This window comes from Pseudopodoces humilis, chromosome 4 (genome assembly GCF_049639895.1).
Source record: "Pseudopodoces humilis isolate 2021_Gansu_Grassland_sample_001 chromosome 4, ASM4963989v1, whole genome shotgun sequence".
Classification (NCBI taxonomy): Eukaryota; Metazoa; Chordata; class Aves; order Passeriformes; family Paridae; genus Pseudopodoces; species Pseudopodoces humilis.
The window spans coordinates 61,180,212-61,198,896 of NC_142203.1; the positions used below are offsets into that span (position 1 = coordinate 61,180,212).

The following is an 18,685-nucleotide window of genomic DNA, read 5'->3' on the forward strand; positions in this document are numbered from 1 at the left end:
AGAGACTGTGTCAAACCCCAGGGGAGGTACCTGGGCCTTCCCACCCAGCCCAAGTATATATCAGTCCATTGAACTAGATGCTTCCTGGGGTCCCTCACCATCAAGAAGCCCTCATGGAGAACATCAACAGGACACCATTGGGATCAATAGAGTGGTGAAATTTTCTACTTAATCTCTTTCTGTCATTCTCTTTCTTGTGGCCACCCTTATTCTATTTCTTTCTCTTTCTGTCTGTTTCTCTCTCTGTCCCTCTCATTTACTGTAAATAAAACCCATACTATTCACTTTGGCATATTGTCTCATTTGCACCTTAATTCAGGCAGAGGTGTTTCTGATAATTTTCAAAGCTGGATGACAAATTTATGAGGGGGCTAGAAACCCACAGTTCCAGTAATTTTGTCTGTTGAAGGGGTGCTTGGTATAGCCCTTTGTGACACAGGTGCATTGTGTCAGGACCCTTGGTGATGTGGGATATTGTGGTGCCCAGAGGCCCTTGTGACATGGCAGAGACCCACCCCACCAGGGGGCTACTTAAGGGGCACAGAGCCTGTCCTGTGGTGACCAGTGGGAGCTGTCATCTCAGGAGGAAGCGGCTCCCAGGATCCCTCTGTGTTAGAGGACGTCCGAGATGGAAGAGGACAAGGTGAACCCCAACTCCAGGTCCCCCAGCCCCTTGCCCAGCTGGCAGGAAGACCAGGCCCTCAGCAGGCTGGAGGTAGAGGGCAGCTCAGTCCTGTTCCTGTCAGAGGCTGAGGAGGAGGGGGCCTTTGTCAACATGGACAAAGAGTGGATAGATGATATGGATCAAGAACTTTCCCAATGGGGAAATATTGATGGCCAAGAGCTTTGCCTGTGGGAAGAAGTAAGCGAACAAGAGTTTTACCAACAACAAGAAGAAGTGACAGTCCAGTGGGAGGTAGATGTGACAGTCCAGTGGGGAGACAGAACACAGCAAGAGCTGTACTACCGGGAAGAAAACATGACAGTCCAGGAGCTGTGCCCTTGGCATGAAGATGATGACAGACATCAAGAGTTATCCCAGTGGGAAGAGGATGGATGCCAGGATCTGGCTCTTTTGGAAGATGTGCGAGGCCATCCACACTTGTACCAATTGGAAGTGGATAAGAGAGACCCAGAATTATCCCAGGTAGGAGACAAGAGTGACAAGGAGGTATCCCAAGGAAAAGACTACAATGTGGAAGAGCTGACCCAAAGGGAAAAAGACAAGAGTGACCAAAAGCAGTCCCAAGAGGAAGAAAGCATGAGCAGTCAGGGGCTGTCCCAATGGGGAGGAGTCAGTTACAAGACCTGGGACGAACCCTTGCACACAGAGAATGATGAGGATGCCCAGACTTGTTCTCAGCAAAGACCCAGCTCTTCCAGCAGAATAGACACTAAGGTGTCAGGAGAGGCAGTCTGTGAGTTACCTAGCACCTCTCCTGCCCTGGGAAGTCCCATGGAGGCTGAGCCAGCAGCCATTGCTGCCCTGGCTGGAGCTGCTGAGGAGGAGAAGCCTCCTGAGCCTCTGGCTCCCAAGGACGAAAAGGCACTGGATTCTCCTGCAGGCAGTGAGGAGGTGCCATCATCAGGGACAGAGAGCCCAGTCCCTGCCCCACACAGCCCCCCAGGCTGCAGCCAGGCTCTGCTGGACTTAGCGAGGTACATCACCTCTGAGGTGGTTCTCAAGGCTATGCCTGAGGTCCAGGCATCTGTCCAGAAGGCAGAGGAACAGGGGCACTTGGAGGAAAGCGTGGCTGCAGAACTGGAAGCAGCAGCTCCAGTAGAAAGGGAAGAAAGACCAACCTCTGCCCTGCACAGCCCCTGCTGCCCACCCAGCCCCTTGCCCAGCCCATTGGGAGCCCAGGTGTTCAGTGAGCAGCAGGAGGAGGCAGACAGGGGGTCAGTCCTGATAGAACAGGAGACTGAGAAGGGCACCTTGGCTGGGGGGCTCAAGCTTTCCCAGTGTGATGATGAGGAAGACCCAGAGCTCTCACAACAAGAAATGAACAAATACCAAGAACTGTCCCAAGGGGAAGCCTGCACGGAGCAAGAGCTGTCCCCAGGAGAAGCTGGTAGCTACCAGGAATTGTCCCAAGGGGAGGCCTGCACAGAGCGAGAGCTGTCCCCAGGAGAAGCTGGGAGCTCCCAGGAATTGTCTCCAGGGGAAGCCTGCACGGAGCAAGAGCTGTCCCCAGGAGAAGCTGGTAGCTACCAGGAATTGTCCCAAGGGGAGGCCTGCACAGAGCGAGAGCTGTCCCCAGGAGAAGCTGGGAGCTCCCAGGAATTGTCTCCAGGGGAAGCCTGCATGGAGCAAGAGCTGTCCCCAGGAGAAGCTGGTAGCTACCTAGAATTTTATGACTGGGAAGAATGTACAGAGAAAGTGCTATCCCAAGAAGCCGGTAGCTCCCAAAAACTGTCTAACTGGGAAGAATACAGGAAGCAAGAGCTGTCCCACAAAGTCAGTAGCTACCAAGAACTCTCTGACTGGGACAAGTCCATTGGCCAAGAGCTTACTGAAGAGGAAGATTCCATTGGCCAGAAGGTGTCCAAAGGGAAGGTTAACAGACCTTCCATGCAGTCCAGCTGGAAAAAAGACACTGATAAAGAGCTCAGGCAGGACAGCCTGCAACACGTGAGTGTCCACAGCACTGGGGTCAAGCCCTTGCTGCAGGAGGAGGACGAGTGGGATGATCTGAGTATCCTTGAGCTATCTGAAGAAGAAGACAGAGAGGAAAGACCGGGACACTTTGCAGAGGATGGGCTCCAAGTGCCTGTCCCTCCAGAGGCTTGGGTTGAGCGTCAGGCACTTGAGCCACGCCTCCAAGTGAAATCCCAAGCCCCCAGAGGATATGCAGTTTGTCCTGCCTTCAAGAAGCAGGTGCCAGAGGCTGGCCCTGCCCCATGCAGATGCCCCAGCTGCTCAGCTCCCCAAAAGGGAGCCCAAACCTTCAGATGGCAGTCAGATCCCCACCATAAACACCCCTCCCGTCTCACACAGGCACTGTGCAGCCTGTTCCGCTGCCCCTGTGTGGTGCCGCAGCCCGAGGATTAGAGTCTGCTGCTGGCTCCAGCCTGGGCCCCAGAGATGGCAGCTGGCCCAGCATCCAGAGGGAGCCACACAGCTGCATCTGCCTGGACATGTCCCTGCAGCCTCAGCAATACCTGGCTGCATTGGAGCATCCCAAGTGGGTGTCCCAAAAACCAAATAAGACTGATGTGGCCAGCCCCAAACCAGCATTCCAGGTGGATGTTGGTGACAGGTGGGACAGCAATGAATCACAGAGAATCATCAGGGTGGGAAAAAGACCTTGAAAGTCATGCAGTCCCACTGCCACCCTGGCACCAGCATCATCACCCCAAAACTATGTCCTCAGGCACCACATCTGGACAACTCTTGAACACTTACATTGCTAATGACTCCACCACCTCCCTGAGCAACTTCTTCCAATGCCTGACAACTCTGTCAGGGAAAAATTGTTTCTGATATTTAAGCTGAACCTACCTTGGTGGAACCTTCCTGGAGGAAAGGCCATTTCCTTTCATCTTGAAAGGATTACCTGCTGATCCTTTGGGATTTTATCCATGAGGAATGGGCACAGACAGGAGGTATTGCTCCCAGGACCTCACTGCAGACTGCAGGATTGCAACATACACAGTTAATTTAAAACAAATTAAAGTTTGGTTTATGAAACAGTAGTAGTAAAAAAATAAAACCCACACCAAAAAAAACCACAAAAAGAATAAGAACAGGAATACTACTACTACTAATAATAATAATATGAAGGATTAGTAGTACTAAAGAAGAAGAGGAAGAAGAAAAAGCAAAAGAAGAAAAAGATGATGTAGAAGCACATTTAGTAGTAGCAAATAAGAAGAAAAAGAAGACAAACAGGAAAAAGAAAAATAAATAGTAGTAGTAGTAAATAATAACAATAACTATTGATGATAATATTGTATTGATGATAATAATTATATTGATGGTAATAATAATAATATCAAGTTAAATACACAAACACATATTCTAGAATCACAGAATGCTCTGGATTGGGAAGAGCCCTAAAGATCTTCTAGTTCCATCTGATTATCTTCTGGTCTCTTTCTCTCTATCTAAAACCTCTTTCCTATTTCTATCCCTCAACTTCACATTTCTTGTTAAACAAAATTCACATTAAATAAAATCTGCATGTTATCATCATATGGTCTCATTTGCACCTTGGTTTGGGCAGGGGCATCTCTCCCTAACTGGATTGGAACATATTCCCTGCCCTGCCTGTCATTATAGCAGAGGTGCTTCAGCTCTGAGCGGGTCTCTGTTGCTCTCCTCTGAACACATTCTAGCAGGTACATGTCCTTCTTATGCTTGGGCCCCCAGACACAGATGTAGTGATCCAGGTAGGGTCTTGCAAAAATGGACTGGAGGGACACAAACACCTCCCTTGATCTGCTGCTCTTTGCTTCTTTCCATGCAGCCCAGCACAGGGCTGGCTTTCTGGGCTGTGAGCACAGATTGTCAGCTCATGCTGAGCTTCTCCTCCATCCACACACCCAAGTACTTCTCCTCAGCCCCTGCCCTGCTCAGTTTCTCGTCCCCTCCAAACTCTGTGCTGAGGGGAAGGTCCATCCACTCTCTCTGTCATTGGCAAAACCATTAAAGAACCCTTGTGTCAAGGCAGAGCCCTGATGGACACCTCTCATGCCCAGCCTTGGAGCCTGGGGATGGAGCCACTGACCACAACTCCCTGGCTGCATCCATTTGGCCAACTCCTTATGCCCTGCATAGCCCACCCTCCAAAGCCAGGTCTCTGCACTGTGGGGCTTGGGGTGTCATGTGGCACTGTGTCCAAAGCCTCACAGGGACTCACGGGCACATCAGGACTGTCAGAGACTGAAATGTTATGGGTAATTGCAATGTTATGGGTAAGCATTGCAATGAAGCAGTTTTGCCCATTAAACAAAACTATATAAAAAAGCTGTGACCACCAAGGCCCACCCATCCTCGACTTGACTGGAACTTTGGACTGTGATTTAAGCTGCCCAATGGAACTTGAGGTACAGTAACGGTGACACTATTGTTTAATTACCTCAGGGCGAGGGACAAATAAACAAGACTGAGGGAGAAGAATATATCCACAAGAAAGCCAAATCCTGCAGCTGTCCTGAAAATTAGCTCTGGTTGGGTTTGGCCTGGGGGAGGCCAGAGCCCACAGGCTCATCTGCTGAGACCACTTTTGTGCAAACTCCCCAGCAACCAAGGAGGAAGGAGGAGAATTTGGGGGCTGTGGCATGACCTCTGGTTAGAGGCAGTGACCAAGATGCACCAGTTCTGGGAGACATCCATGACAATACACAGTGAATATCCATCCATATTTCTCATTTAAAGACAGTATGTTTCTCACATAAATATGTATGTACATATATGTATATATATATGTGTGTGTGTGTGTATGTGTGTACATATATATATATATGTATATGTAGTATCCCTTAGTATCACACCCTCCATGAAAGTTAACTTGTTCTGTCAGGATTTTTGTGCTGTTGTGCCCTCTTTCCATCTTGACGTATGTTTAAACTTTAACATTACGGTGATGTAGGCTGCTTTAGTCTGCATGACAGTGAAATTAAATAAACTGGTCTTAAAAAGGATACTTAGTTGCATCATTTTACTGGATGATATTTAAATTTTTCTCTTGGAGTAGCACCACTATGAAAACTCTTATGGTCTGGGAAATACTGTAGTTTTAAAGGCTGTTACTATACTTGAGCTCCTAGAGAATGATATAGAGAATGTACTTGATAATTTACACTATTTCCCCTCTATATATGCTTATAATTAAAGCTGTGACACTTTCCTCTGTATTTATTAAACTGTAGAAAAATCTCTGAAGCAGCAGTAGTCTAACTTTAACAACAGTTTAACAAACCACATCTTTGACAGTGGTCAAGCCAGAACTGAAGAAGTTTCAAGATGAAAATTTAGAAATAGTGGTAATGTAAAGTCTTTGAAAGAAAGATATTCTACTTTTCCTTTCCAGCACTTCTTGACAGTGTTTTTCTGTCTTATTTGTGTGATGGTAATATATGACTCATCTATATACAGTCCTTTCAAATACTGGCCTTTGAATGTGGGGACAGTAATTTTCCTTCATAGCTGCCAAAACCAATGTGCTATAACTTGCCCTATCTGCACAAAAGGACCGAAAAAAAAAAAAAGGGAGGAAATAGATCCATTGTTGGAAGAGACAGAAGACAAATCTCATTCAACAACTTACAAAGGCAATACCAAGGTGAAAATTTTCCACACATTTCATGTGCAGCTGAAGTGGTGCTGTGCTTTGCATAAAGTATTACACTTTCTTTATCTGTGCTGAGTTAAAGGGCATTGGGACAGGCTGAAACAGGTAAAGAAGGTATAATAATATTAAGACAGATCAGAAATAACTTGAATTAAATTCTTGCCCTGTTACTTTCAGTTTCAAATTCTCTGACATGGCAAAAGAATCTACAAGCCAGGATTGTCACATGATCAACAGAGTGAAAAATAGACAACACAGTAGAAGTGATTCACAAACCACTGCTGCTCATGTACACGATATGATTTGTCACATGTATGCTGGATTACAAATCTAAGTCTTCTAAGTAACAACTCCTCCTCATCTTGCTGTAAAGAAAAAGCATCACTAAACTGAGTAACAACCTTTTGAAAAAGAAATAACAAACATCTCCATTCTATCTATACTTGAATCCAAAAGTAAGGTCCAAAGTAAAAAACATAGGTTTGTAAGATACAGGCTTCCACTAACCATTTTAATTTATGTGTGGATAACAGTGTGTATTATTCAGTCTTAGAAATAAAGAGGCTACAACTTCCCTTCCTCCTTCCCTCCCTCCCTCCCTCCCTCCAAATGAGATGGCAGCTTAGGAGGTTTTGTCTAAAAAGAGACATTTTCCCCTCAGTCTTGAGAAGGATTCTCAAGATGTAGCAACAGAAGCACTGAGGAAAAGAATGGTTACCTTGGGGGTCACTGGAGGAGGCTTTACAGTACTTGAGCTCCTATTAGGTTTGTTACAGATCACATTTATTTCCTAGGTCTGAGGTCTGAGTACTCAGCCCAAAGGAAATTCCTAATAATTCTCTACTTTGGAGAATTTACTTTTACAGAGAAAGCTTTATTCCAGATTATTTGAGTAATCCATAGGCCTTGGTGTAATGCTAGGAGTTTACTTAATATTCTAGTGAGTTCTGATTGTAACTCCAAATATCTTTTTTTTTTTTTTTTTTTTTTTAGTTTAGCTAACCACTTTTGAGCCTTTAATTTGACAAACCAATCACAGAGTCTAGATTTATTCTCAAAACATAGGGCCACTTTACTTTTAGGAAACCACTCCTAGGTCTGCACAAAATCATGGCTTGTGTCTTGGAGCTACCAGCACCCTGGTTCCAGCTGTGTAGGGCAGCTGATGATGTACATGGACAGCAAAATGAAAGGCATTCAAGTTCATTAATTTAAAATCTTAATTTCTTTGACAATGTGCCTATCTTCAGTTCTGACCTGTTTCTTCTTTGAATTTAATTTTGACAGAACTATTACATTCTGATGTAATCAGAAGACATCTGGTATTCTTTTAAAATTTGGGTTCAGTTTTCTGTTCTTAAATTTATGGATGACTAAGAAAAGACTTTATCAGTAGTGAGTTTCTACTAACATATCATTGTTATGTTGGCAACCCTTAGTTGGCAGACCCATGAGCGCTGATGAAATAAATGATTCCACCTTCCAGCTGCTAGTTCCTACCCATACCTTTTCTCCTGAGCTGGCATCAGTGTCCATGCAGCTGCATGGTGAACTGATACACTTTCTCTGCAGTGTTTTTTGGCTGAGACTAGACATCTTTCAGCAGTTACCACATCTGATTGTGAGGCTGGCCACACTAACCAGAAGTACTCAGAGAATTAAAAATGCTACACGTGTAGTTACTCTGTATTAGAGAGTATCTACTCAGGCAACAAACGCTTTTGTTAGTCTTTTAATACAAGGCCAGTAATCATTAGCATGCAGGTGGAATGAAGTGTATCTGAGCACTATGAAAAAAGGGGTAATCACTAGTTGGTTATCTGCAATAGTTTCAGGGTATTCTGAATTTTGAAAAGACTTTGAAAGTGCAAATTCTTCAAAATGGCCATTAAATGTCATCATTGAAGAAAGCACACAAAGTTGTGTGAAACTCAAGCCCACAGATACCATACTGCATACAATAAGCAGACATTGTATGCTTCAGATTTTTGGTTCTTTTTACTTCTTGTTGCTTAAATGCATAGGCTTAAGAGGAAGTGAAAAAATTATTCTTAAGATTAGTTTTAAATTCTGGCCAGCCAGGACAAAAAATGGAATTTGGTATTGGTTTCACCCTTGGAAAGGCAGAGACATTCTTTTAATTTAATCAATGTTTACTTGCCATTGGTATTGGTCCTGCAGAATTTGACTGAGGGTCACCAGGTTTTTATAAAAGATCAGTTTTTGCAGTTCGCAGAGCCCTATAAAGCTGCTGTACATAAGCACAGAGTAAGCTTCTCTCAAGCTGCTACAGGTAGCATTTTTGGCACACCCTGAAACATTCTGTAGCAGATCTAAACTCATTGCAAAAGTAGGGAAAAAACAGCTATTGCCATCTGTCCTTCAAATCAAACCCCAGGCAGAAGCAATTATGTTCAGGTCCTACTGCCGCCTGGAAAAAGAGGTTGCAGATCCCTGTCAGTGTATTATTATTGTATGTATTGTATGTGTTATTATATAGTATTATGTTATTATAAATTGTTATTGTATATATTATTGTTAAATGCAATATTATTGTACTTAATATTATATTATTATATTAATATATAATATATATTTTATAAATATATTATATTTAATTTGTAACTGCTTAAATATTAATAAAAAGTAAAAATTTGAGAAGTGCAGAAGAACTCCAGACTGAGGAAGTGAAGGCCAAAAGTCTGCCTTGAGGCTGTGCCTGGGAGGGGATAAAAAAGGTAGCAGAGCATCATAATTCTGCTTGGACACTTAAATGCAGGCAGTTTGATAAAGGTTTCCAGAACTGAAGCTCACTGCAATATCTTTACCAATCATACCACTATCTGATATCCATGGTAGAGATATCTAGAGATATGGTAAATCATCTGAGTTAACACATGGAAAACATGTTAGTGCTGTTGCTCATGAAAAGATTACTCTTTTAATAAACATATTGTTGAGTTTGGTTTTTTTTCCCATTAATTTTAATATTAATCATTACTTCAATTATGTCACTGGAAAATCAGGAGCCTTTTAGGAAACTTTAGGTCCTGTATCATGGAACCTTCATGTTGTTAGCACAGTTGGATTCAGTCTAGGAAACTGTCCATTTGAACCAACTTACTCTTATTTGGGCATCAATGTGCCAAGGAACAGGAGCTCTTAGGTATACAGAAAGATCCATGTTCTCATTGAATACTTACTAGGAAGAGAGAGGAGTCAAGAAAAACATCACACATAATTCCTGTCATTACTTTAAAATTTTTTCCAGAGTTACCACTTGCCAGTACAAGGATGCCTGTGTCTTCAAAGCCTGCATGCATCAGGACTCCTGTCTACATCACCACTTTCTCCTGTGCCACACTGGTGTCATTATTTGTGTGTTACTTTTAGCACCTGGGTCTCCATGTACCAAATATGAGACAGGTCAAGTATTATAAGTTTCTTATACAGAATTACAAGCCATGTAGCAGGCAGGTCCTGCTTGATTAACCTCTACAGCCTTTCCCTCATACACAACTGGGTCACCTTGTTAGAGAAGGAGATCAGGTTAACCATGCAATGTCTAGATATGGCACTTGGGGACAGTGAAAAATGACGCTATTAGGTTAACGGTTGGACTCAATGGTCTGAAAGGTATCTTCCAACCTTAATAATTCTATGATTCTATGCAGAAGACACCATTACTCTGACACAAGGTATAAATGCAAACCACCACCTAGAAATTGATGGGACTATCTCACTTAACTTAGGCTGTCTAAAATTTTTGTGTCTAATCTAGTCCCAGATGATCCTTCTACACTCAGTGAAACTGTACAGTTGCCTCTAAACAGCAGATATCTTACCCAGGATAAGTGTCAAAGTTAGACTGGCATAAAAGACATGAACCACTATCTGAAGATGTCAGTATCTCTTAACTATAAGAACAACCTAGGTAATAAATTAAGGGTCATTATATTGGACAGCTAAAAGTAGATCACACTACACCTATCCTTTTTGACAAATCCCTGCTCAGAAGCTTCCTACAGAAATCACTGCTACTCTAGCCAGAGTTGCTTCTGCTCTGTGCTACAGCTTCACTTTACAGTCTCTTGTTTTTCATCTTTTTCTTAGTTTCTGTTGTTCCTGCAATGACTTTGAAAGTTTATCTAAGTTGTTTGTACTACTTAGATGTAAGAGGCTGTGACTCACATGTGCCAAAAATCCTGGCACACAGAATGTTATCAACTTTACAATTCCCTTCAGGTATGAACACTCCCAGAGTGCTTAGGCTACTGACCCTCTCAGTGTTTTAGTCAACAACAAAGCTACATTTTCTGCCTTATTCCTGTTGGCTCAGTGTACATGCTGAAATCTCAGGTCCTCTCTTATGCATCATTAGGTTTGTCATCTTCTCTAAGGACACAATTTTTTTTCTCCTATCAGATACATTGAGCTAAATTGAGGTCTGACTTGTGCCAAAAGTTATCAAGAATCTCAGAAATCTTCTGCTGTTTCCAACGCATTAGGCTTTTCATATGATGAATACATATTCAGCTAATCCAGACTTCTAGATAGCTGATCAAATATTTTATGGATCAAGCAGAACCTCTTCTATCGTAACACTTGAAACACTTACTGGCTATTTTTTTCCTTTTTTTTTTTTTTTTTAGAAAAGAAATGGGCTATTAAGTCAACATTTTGCATCAGGATTTTCAGTAGATTCATGTTTTCTCAATTTTTTAGTACCTGTTCCAATGCTCAGGTCACTTCTCATGCTACAAAACATGCTTGTATCTGTATCTATGCTTCAATAAAGACTGAGGATAATTTAACACCTTTTCTGATTTTTCCAGCCCTGTGGGCTTTCTGTTGAGAAGAAATTTTCCTAGGCTTTCTCCACTCCACTCAGAGAACTCTGTTTTACCACAATAACTTTAATATCTAAAAAATGCTATTTTCTTTCTCTGTCACCAGGGTCCAAGACCAAGATCAGTCCCCAAACCCACATTTCTCCAGTTCATGCTAATAGTCAATGGAGAATCAGGCTTGGCCAGGGGAAACCAAGAGAAGAAGATAACTTCTTCAAAATCATTCTTTGGAAAAGCCTGTGGGTTTCCAGAGCTTAGACTCTAGAAAGATTAGCTTCACAAAGCTAAAACTGTTTGTGAGTGTACTCTGAAGCATTTTTGAAGTTTTTCCTTCCTTCAAAAAACTGTCAAATTGGTTTCAAAGAAACATAACCTTTACATCTCTTCATGTTGTGTGCACTTGTCTCTGTCAAATAACCCTGCAGTCTGCTTGGGTATCTAAATGGGTAACAGACTGATAGCTCCTTACAGCATGCAGACTGCTAGTCCCCTAGGAAAATCTCAAGCCTTTGTGCTTTTGATTGCCTGACACTTTAGGAGATGGGAGAGGAAATGAGATCGCTCCTGTACTGTACATTGGTCATTGTTAATATTCAGCAGGGAAAGGAAGTGGACAAGCTTGGTCTTGAATCCTCAGCCTAACCCAGAGTACAGAATCGATTAGTCTTTGAATTTCTTTTTAAAAATAATTAAAAATTTTATTATATATAAAAATAAAATATTAAAAATAACCTGATTGTATGCTTGGGTGTTGGAATGGGTGTTGACTGCATATTATTGTGGGTTTAATAAGAATGAAGCTAAAACCTTGGGATATTTTTTTCTGTTTCCAAAGATAAGAAATAATAAAGTTTACCAATTTCAATGAATGTTCCCTCAGATTCTATTATATAGACAAACTAAAAAAATAATTTTGATTTTATTTCTTTTAAAAACATCCCCATATCTCTATGTGATTGAACTATATTTCAAGATTTCTGCTGCATGTAGAGTTTAGGGAAAATGAAAATATTTCTGCCCTAAAAATTGAAAAAAAATCCCCAAAGCTGGAGAACAGTAACACTTAAAAGCTTAATATTTACCCCAGCCCTGTAAAGATAGAATGACCATTGATAAATATGTATATTTCAGAATCAGATTTCACACCAGTCTGAGAATAAGATGTCAACTGGTGCCCTCATGTGGATAAGTGTGCCATTATATCTAACAGAAAATGAAACTTTTAGTCAAAACAAAGCCATAGAAATTTTAACATCTCAGATTTGCACACAGAAATTGGACAGATGGTGCAAGGGTCTTTCATTATTCACTTTCAGTATAGGCAATGCCATTTACTTAGTTGTAAGCAGAATTTGCTAGCTGGATGCCAGTATACAGCATAGCTCTTAATATAAATTTTAAGTATGAAACAGAACTCATTCTTATCTGCAGAACCGCAATCTCTCTCTCTCAAAAAATCCCTATGGACTCATGCTAAAATGTAAAAGTATCCAGTGACTGGCTTTCAGAACTAATCACACAAACTTTTTCCAGGGTTTGGAATAATTTCAACAGAACATAATATTTTTGAAGAAACGCCTTTCCTATTTACAAAGGAAGCATTCCAGTTGTCAGCCATTACAGAGAAGAGTTGAATATGACCAGGGCATATGCACTGGTGGAAATAATTCCTTTCTGATCAGCCTCATTGAGAGACATTATCAGTCAAGATCTAGGTGTGGTTTCCTGGAAGTGTGCAAAACAGGTGAGTAAAAGCATCGAATCCTTCCAATAAGAATACTAATTCAGTTTTATATGCGGACAGTGTGATAATGAACATCTGCAGACTGTCAAGCAGGGATCCTGCGGATGGCAAGTAGGCGGGTATGAGAGCAGGCAGGATGCAAGCTGCAGCCCAACTCCTGCTAAGGCCAGAGCAGGTACACTTTTACTGTTTACTGTAAAACTGTTCCTTTGGAGTATTTATAAAAGTAATTTAATATTTTCAAATCTATGACTTGAAAATATTAGACTCTAAGTGTAGAATTAATGAAGTTGTGCAGCAGTCTACAGAACCAGCTATATTATAGTTACATCTTGAATGTAAGGAAAAGATTGAAGGCAAACCTTCTACAATATTTTAACAGATATCAAAAGAATAACCATGTCATATAGCCAGAATCTAAACCCAAAATAGACTGCCATTTGCAGAATATTCTGTCACAATTGTGCTGTGTGTGCCCCCAGTGGCAGCTAAAGACACTAACTTGAAATAAAGATACTAAACTGAAATACTTACCTGAAATAACAGTAAAAAACTTCAGCAAAACTTCCCTTTCAAGGTGAGTAAAGCAGGTACAATGATTATAAAGAATGGAAAGGCAAGGTAGCTGCAACATGTAATTTGACATTACAAGTTATGAACTGGTAGAACTTGTCTTCATTTTTATCTGTCATCCACAGAACTGAGTAGTTCCTGGGGAATTCCATTGGCTACAGAAAAACTGATATTGTGAAATGCTTCTTACTTTGTGCAGTTTCTCAAATTCTTATACATTATTATAATTAGAGTGCCAACAATGTAATCTGGGAATGTAAACCAACAATGCATTATTTATCTGCCAGCCTTCCATGTCTCCCTGTTCTAGGTGCTTTACCAAAGAAGGACAGAAAAGCATACTAACCCACTGAAATACTACGAACAATAGCTATTTTATCTTTCTAAACATTATTTCAGATATCTAATTTGGTAGTATTACAAATTCCTTGCTTTATAACCACTTTGTTACAGAAATTCAAGACCTTTGCAGAAAGTAGTGCATTTTTGGCAACACAATTTTTTTCCCCAAGACAAGTAACACAATTAATATTTTAAATATTTAAATAATCCAGATCAAATATTATCCAGGCAGTTCAGTACAAGACACTTTCAAATATGATGTTCTATGGGTTAAAACTTGCACTTTCCTTTGGCATTGAAGTTTGCAGAAATACTTCTTACCCTAGCATCAACCCTGAGTGCCCTAATGCCCTTTCCCATCATTCTTCAGAGCATGTGTTGTACGACTTAATAATCATCAAAAACTCCATAACTGGCTTCATTTGAATGTTAATGCTGTGCATTTTAGTTTAATACAACCTTGATCTACCTTTTTGGGCAAAGGACAGTATAAAAATGAAAGAAGTCATCCCTCAAAGAATACTGTAGTTGCCAACAGAAAAGAAAAATACTTTATACAAACCCTGAAAATTTGTGGATTTTTTAAATCTCATTGAAGAAGTTACACATTTCACTTACTGATGTTGCTCAATAAAAATAAATTCTTGTAGAAAAGACTTGCCCATAAATGAGACAGTTGAACAGAAAGACTTGTGTGCCTATGAATTATAGTTCCGGACTGCTTATACTCTGCCTTAAAGCTGTGTATTCTTTCTCTGTACTTGTGCAACGCAATTATATTAGAAGGCCTTCTTAAAACTGGGTGATCTATTGGTTTAGGGAGCTAAAGATTAATTCCAGATGTAGTAATGCTCTTCTAGCCCTTCAAAAAGTAACTACTGCACCATCTGTTTTGTAATAGACAATTTCAAAGAGTGCCACGGGGAATGTTAAATACATTGGTGAAACGGCCACATATACCTCACACACAGGAATCCTAGAGGTCACAGTGCCTCAGACAGATTCATATTTTCAGGTTTTTTTCTCCATCATTACATTATGAAAACTCAAGGAACAGTTCTCCTTCCTTCCAAAATAGGAAGATGTTTTCCAGATTATTACTAGTGTTGACATGTATGAGGCAAAATTCAGACCTGAATTCAGTGGAATTACTGGAATTCACAGTGACATGTCTCCTATACTTGTCTGACTTCTGGATCCTTGTATATTATTCCAAATGGCTTTTGTGTTTGTTTTTTTTTTGGAGGGGTTGTGATGTTTGCTTTTCTCTTTCTTTCCTTTTTTTTTTTTCTGAAATTAAGTCAGTAGCAAAAATTTAATGCTAAAATTACTTCAGATTTGGCAGGTTGCCCAAGGAATATGAAGGGTGCATGAGGTAATGAAGGGTTATTCCATGTCATGAGTGATAATTTTTATTTTCCCTAGTAATTTCAGGAAGCTTGAAGGAAAGGAATTATCTCTGTTCTTCTAAATAAAGTCTTGTGCACCAGCATCACCAAAAAAAAAAAAGAAAAAAAAGATTACTCAGGTCTGCCATCAACATGGCCTAAATTCTTCACAGCTACAAAACTGAAGTAAAAAACATTCTCTGAAGATTTCCCAAGTATAAATATGAACTTCAGAGTAGAAACTCATGATTTATACCAAACAGTCCTGAGAAAATGTCTAAAATGAAAACAAAAGGAAACAGAAAATCTGCTAGAAATTAGACAATCACAATCTTCTACCATCCTAGAGAGATTTTTTTGCCTGCAGTGACACAAGGTAAATAACTGGTAAAAAGAATTAAAGATTAATAACATGTCTCCAGTTCATTCCTCTTTGGTTTTCCCAGTACATCCAGTCATATTTTATACCAATTCTTGTAATAAGTTGTGACAAAATTAGTTTAGGACTAGCAGACAGACTAGTGTACCCATTTAAGTATTGCTGACTTTGCTGTGGCTCTCCCCATTCAACATCACATGCAGAATCAGTGCTTTAGACTGTAAGCATTATATCTGGGCATACTCCAACTACAACTAAAAGTTCAAAGTTTGCTGATGGGAAATAAGAAAGAAATTAGTACTAAAAACATCCCCATCTAGAATTCCTTAGAACTGTGTTTCTTTAAGCTGTTATTTGGGAAGTGTAAAGAAATCCTACACATACAGGAAAATTTGCACTTTTTCAGTATTAAATATTATTAAAACAAAGAAAAGTTGCAAAGTGGAATAGGAAACACCTGTTTTGGAGGACTTCATAACACAACTTTTTTTGATATTGAAGACATCTTAAAGAAATACATTCTGAAAATGTACATATACTACATTCTGGCTAATGTACATATTGGTGTGTGAGAATAATACATACACACTCCTACAGCAAAGTCCCCATTGCTTATGACAAGATTTAATTGAAAAGAATAGATTCAATAAGTAACAGAACTAGGTGTTATACCAGATACCCATATTCCAAACTAAAAGCTTAAAGAAAATGGTGCCTGAAAGAAGGATACAGAACAGGAAATATTTTAAGGGAACATCATATAGAGGTAGTTATCCATACTACTACATAATCATGGATAGTTTTGAATCCTGGTCTATAAAGAACTAACATATCTCCTTCAGAGCTAAAAAATTATCTCTTATTTAATCTTATGTAGGTATCCATACTCGCCCCACAAAAACACCAAACAAACCAAAGAACCAAACAATCAAACAAAATCAATCTGGATAAAACTCATTCTTGCAAACCAAGTAGTGTAGCTGTCCCATCTCTTGCTGGGCTGATGTTCCTGGAAGATAAGGCTTCTAGAATAAAGAAGAATTTAGGGAGAATTTTGTTTCAACACTACTTGAGGTAGTTTACTACACCTCATCTTAATTCCTGATTTTGATTAAGAACTTTTAGCTACTTCTTAGCTATTCTAGAACATAGTTAATAGATCATAAGAGTCACAAATCATACTCTATTCCTCTGCTTTCTAGGCGTATGATCTGCCTTTAACTAAATTATACAACCATACAAAAGCAGAGCTGAAGACCAATGCTTCCTTTGAAAAATACTCAAGGACTGGTTTAGGTGAGTTATTTCTTGGAGCTCAAAGAAAGAAAACCCAGAAACTCACCACCAGTAACCCTTCTCTTCTTATTCCATAGTTGTCTTAACCCTAAATGACAAACAAGTCCTTCAAAGCTCACTGTTTTCTGGGCTGAGAGGCTAATTTTTTCTAGCTGAGGCCACTACTCCTCCACTTCACTCTAACAACACCAATGGTACACCTTTTGCATGGGAAAAATGTGCCAGCCACTTGCTAGCTACTGCCTGTGTCATACACACTGTGTCAAAATGATCTATTCCATTCAAGATGTATTGATCCAAAATTACTCAGCCCAGGATAAAAAGAAAGCAATTATTTTATTCACTTGACACATGCTGTGTTTAGGAGAGTTCAATTTGTAGCACTAGTTAATCATTAACAAAAGAACAGTTTTAAAAAGTAACTTATTTGTTCCTCACAGCAGAGGATTAAGACACAATGTACTGAGTAACTGGTGCAATACAATTGCTCTGCAGAAATGATTGTATTTCTATCACACACTTTTTGGAAAATGTAATCACTTTAACTTTCATTGTATTTGTAACTCTGCTTCCTTTCTCAGCCATCTTTTTAGTTCTTTATTTGAGGGGTTGATTGATTGATTTATCCTGATAGTGTTGCATCCAGCAAGGATTAATGTTCTTGCCCAGAGAAGGGCAACAGAGCTGGCGATGGGTGTGGAGAGCCCAGGTCCTGGGAGGAACAGTTGAGGAAGCTGGAATTGTTTAGCTTGGAGAAAAGGAGGCTCAGGTGTGATCTTACTACCCTCTACAACTGCCTGAAAGAAGACTGTAGCCAGATGAGGGTCCATCTTTTCTCCAAAGTAACAAACAACAGGACAAGAGCAAATGGCCTCAAGTTGCATCAGAGGAGGTTTAGTTTGTATATGAGGAACAATTACTTCACTGAAAGGGTGATCAGGCATTGAAACAGCCTGCTTAGGAAAGGGTGGAATCACTGGCCCTGGAAGGGTTAAGAAAACCTATGAATGTGGCACCTAGGGACATGGTCTAGTGGCAAACACAGTGGTGTTGGGATAACAATTGGACTTAATGATTTCAGAAGTCTTTTTTAACTTTAACAATTCAATGACTGCCAGCCCAAATCACAATTACTGACCATAAACTCTACGACAATGGTGACAGGATAAATGGGTGTGCACATCTTTACAAACTACTGGATAACCTGAAAGAACCAATCATGTTCTGGAAGATCGGGTGTGGGGGTACATGTTGGAGCGTAGATATGTAGTATGCGGATCTGAAAGGTTGTATCCTCCTACTACCTCACCCAATGGGAAAATTAGGAGGGTGTTTAGAATAAAGGGAGGCTGTGTCTGCTAAAAACTGGAAAGACCCTAGATGGGTATGATCCACTGGGATCTCTCTAGTTTTGGGTAAAGTTGATTTTTGCAGGACTCCTCTGCCTTGTTTGTCAACACTAGCCTTTAGCAGCATGATTTTCTGCACACTGGTAATGACTGTGGCCTTGTCCCTGGTTTGTCTGCCTAGAGGAGCTCCTCCATTATTGTAGTGAGGTTATGAGTGTCACCAGGCATACAGTATATAAATAACCCTAGCCACTCACAAGGAATAGTTTTGGCACACAGTTATGCCGTGTGGAACAATTGCTGTGGGTGTCTCGGCAGCACTTCATCCACACACGCTGTGTCACTGTTCACTCCCCGGGGAGAGCCAGCGCTCTTCCACCCTGCTGTCCTTCCACGCTCAGTTACTGCAGACAGAGGTGAAACAGGCCCTAACCCTGATATCCTGTGTCAGCACTGAAACGGATCCGT

General features: G+C 40.6%; 1 protein-coding gene across 1 annotated transcript; it reads left to right on the forward strand.

The window, feature by feature from the left end:
* The first annotated feature begins 628 nt into the window (after positions 1-628).
* LOC148184514 (uncharacterized) lies at positions 629-3,052 on the forward strand. The gene is made up of 3 exons (XM_088054641.1): positions 629-643; positions 749-985; positions 1,523-3,052. The coding sequence occupies exons 1-3, from the start codon at positions 629-631 to the stop codon at positions 3,050-3,052; spliced, it is 1,782 nt and encodes a 593-aa protein (XP_087910767.1).
* The last annotated feature ends 15,633 nt before the right edge of the window (positions 3,053-18,685 follow it).

What these genes read in the sequence shown, in the direction of transcription:
- LOC148184514 (XM_088054641.1), top strand. An exon ending in ACCGGGAAGAAAACATGACA is followed by an intron (nt 986 to 1,522) that starts GTCCAGGAGCTG and finishes AAGCCTCCTGAG; the next exon opens with CCTCTGGCTCCCAAGGACGA.